General features: G+C 46.7%; 1 protein-coding gene across 1 annotated transcript in view; it reads left to right on the top strand.

The window, feature by feature from the left end:
• CFAP44 (cilia and flagella associated protein 44) overlaps positions 1-2,779 on the top strand; it is a 48,129-nt gene that overhangs the window by 30,418 nt on the left and 14,932 nt on the right. Inside the window, 1 exon segment of the mRNA XM_009998266.1 lies at positions 2,344-2,521. Coding sequence (XP_009996568.1) covers positions 2,344-2,521 — 178 coding nt within the window.

Below are 2,779 nucleotides of genomic sequence, written 5' to 3' on the forward strand. Positions count from 1 at the left end.
AGGGAGGTGGCTGAGTCACCATCCCTGGATGTGTTTAAGGGTCGTTTGGATGTGGTGTTGGTGGATATGGTTTACGGGAGAAGAATCCACCCAGGAGACCTGCGTGGATTAACAAAGAGCTCCTGGACACACTCTAGACAAAAAAAGAAAGGCACACATAGCCTGGGAGAAACACAAAGAAGTTATCAGAGAAGCCAGGAATCAGGTTAGGAAAGCTAAAGCTCAAACAGAGTTAAACCTGGGCAGGGACATCAAGGGTAATAAACAGTGCTTCTACAGGTACATCAGTGATAAGAGGCAGAACAGGGAAAATGTGGGCCCTCTCCAGAAGAATACAGGAGACCTCGTCATGTAGAATATGGAGAAGACTGAGATACTGAATGACATTCTTTGCCTCAGTCTTCACTGGTAAGGGCTCTGGCCACACTGTCCACAGAAGGCAGAGGCAAAGACTGGGAAAGGAAGATCCCCCCCACTGTAGGAGAAGAGCAGGTTTGAGACCATCTAAAGAACCTGAAAGTGCACAAGTCCATGGGACCTGACAAGATACATCTGTGGTTCCTAAGAGAGCTGTCAGATGAAGTTGCAATGCCACTTTCCTTCGTACTTGAAAGTCAAGTTCCCACGGACTGGAAAAGGGGAAACACAACCGCCATTTTCAGAAAGGGAAGGAAGGAAGACCCAGGGAACTAGGCCAGGCAGACTCACCTTGTGCCTGGCATGATAATGGAGCAGATCCTCCTGAAGGCTCTGCTAAGGCACATGGAAAATATGGAGGTGGTTGGTGGCAACGAACATGGCTTCACCAAGGGCAAATCATGCCTGACAAATTTTGTGGCCTTTTATGATGGGGTCACAGGGTCAGTGGACAAAGGAAGACCAACTGACATAATCTACCAGGATTTATGCAAAGCATTTGACACTGTCCTGCATGACATCCTGGTCTCAAAATGGGAAGAATATGGATTTGATGGATGGACCACTTGGTGGATAAGGAATTGGCTGGATGGTTGTACTTGGAGAGTAGTGATCAATGGCTCAATGTCCAGTTGGAGACCTGTGATGAGTGGTGTTGTTCAGGAGTCAGTACTGGGACCAGTGCTGTTTAACATCTTTGTCAGTAACATGTGGTATTGAGTGCACCCTCAGCAAGTTTGTTGATGACTCCAAGCTATGTGGTGTGGTTGACATGATGGGTGAAAGGAGACCATCCAGAGGGACCTTGACAGGCTGGAGAGGTGGGCCAATGCCAATCTCATGAAGTTCAACAAGGCCAAGTGCAAGGTTCTGCACCTGGGTTGGGGCAACCCTAAGTACAAATACAGGTTTGGTAGTGAATGGATTGAGAACAAGCATGAGGAGAAGGACCTGAGGGTGTTGGTTGATGAAAAGCTCAACATAAGCCGGCAATGTGCGCTTGCAGCTCAAAGCCAGCTGTGTCCTGGGCTGCACCAAAAGCAGCACAGTTAGCAGGTCAAGGGAGGTGGTTCTGCCCCTCTCCTCTGCTCTTGTGAGGCCTCACCTGGAGTGCTGTGTTCAGTTCTGGAGCCCTCAACACAGGCAGGGCATGGAGCTTTTGAAGCAAGTCCAGAGAAGGGCCACAAAGATTATCAGAGGACTGGAGCACCTCTCTCATGAAGACAGGATGAGAGAATTGGTGCTGTTCAGGCTGGAGAAGAGAAGGTTCCAAGGAGACCTTAGAGAGACCTTCCAGTACCTGAAGAGGGCCTACAGGAAAGCCAGGGAGGGGCTTTTTATAAGGACGTTTTACCAGGGTGTGTAGTGATAGGATGAGGGGTAATGGTTTTAAGCTGGAGGATTTAGATTTGACATTAGGAAGAAATTCTTTAGTGTGAGGGTGGTGAGATACTGGCACAGGGTGTCCAGGGAGGTTGTGGATGCCCCCTCCCTGGAAGTGTTGAAGGGCAGGTTGGATGGGGCTTTGAGCAGCCTGGTCTAGTGGGAGGTGTCTCTGCTCATGCGGGGGGTTTGGAACTGGATGATCTTTAAGGTCTCTTCAAACCCAAACCATTTCTTTGATTCTGTGATTTTATGTACTCACTAAACGCAGAACTCAGTCCAAGTGTAGGGGTTTAACCTGTCCCATGGTAGAGTTATGTTATAAAAGCTTTTGGGGAAAAAAATTAAGAATCTGAGGTTTTAAATCAAATGTGCAAGGATATTTTTCTCAAAGTAGCCACTGGTTTCTGAAAGAGGTCTGTGATTCTAGACCTCTAGCTCACCTCCCAAGCCTTGCTACGAAAGCAGAAGGTATGAAATGACCCTGTTTGTTCATCTATATGCTTTCTGTCTTAAAGCTTAGCTTTGTTTTGTACTGACCAGATACCAGAGCAAACCTAGTGATGACTATGAGAATCCCAAGGATGTCGAGGCCATCAGAAAAGCACGGGAAAATATGGGAGCGTATAATCTGAAGACTGCTGCTGACTACAGAGTCCCTGAACATGAGTGTCTCAGCACTGAGAAGAAGACAACACAGCTTACGTCCCTGGAAGTGTTGGTACATAAACTGTGTCACTGATATATGTAGTTCCCCCTTTTGGGGGGAGGGAGGATAGTGAATTAGTCACTGAAGAAATTTTTTGAAAAGAAATCAAAGTGGATGTGAGAAAAGGCCTTGACAGATAGTCTTGAGTCAGCTTTAGTTAAAAATCAGCCTTTCTCTAGTGATTGATTCAAACCTGAATCAATTCAGAATAACTCTCAGCCAGCTCTTTTTAAACAAGAAAGAGAATTTACCTTTTGTACTGCTTCAGCA

The sequence above is a fragment of the Chaetura pelagica genome, unplaced genomic scaffold (assembly GCF_000747805.2).
Source record: "Chaetura pelagica isolate M959 unplaced genomic scaffold, ChaPel_1.0 scaffold65, whole genome shotgun sequence".
Taxonomy (NCBI): Eukaryota; Metazoa; Chordata; class Aves; order Apodiformes; family Apodidae; genus Chaetura; species Chaetura pelagica.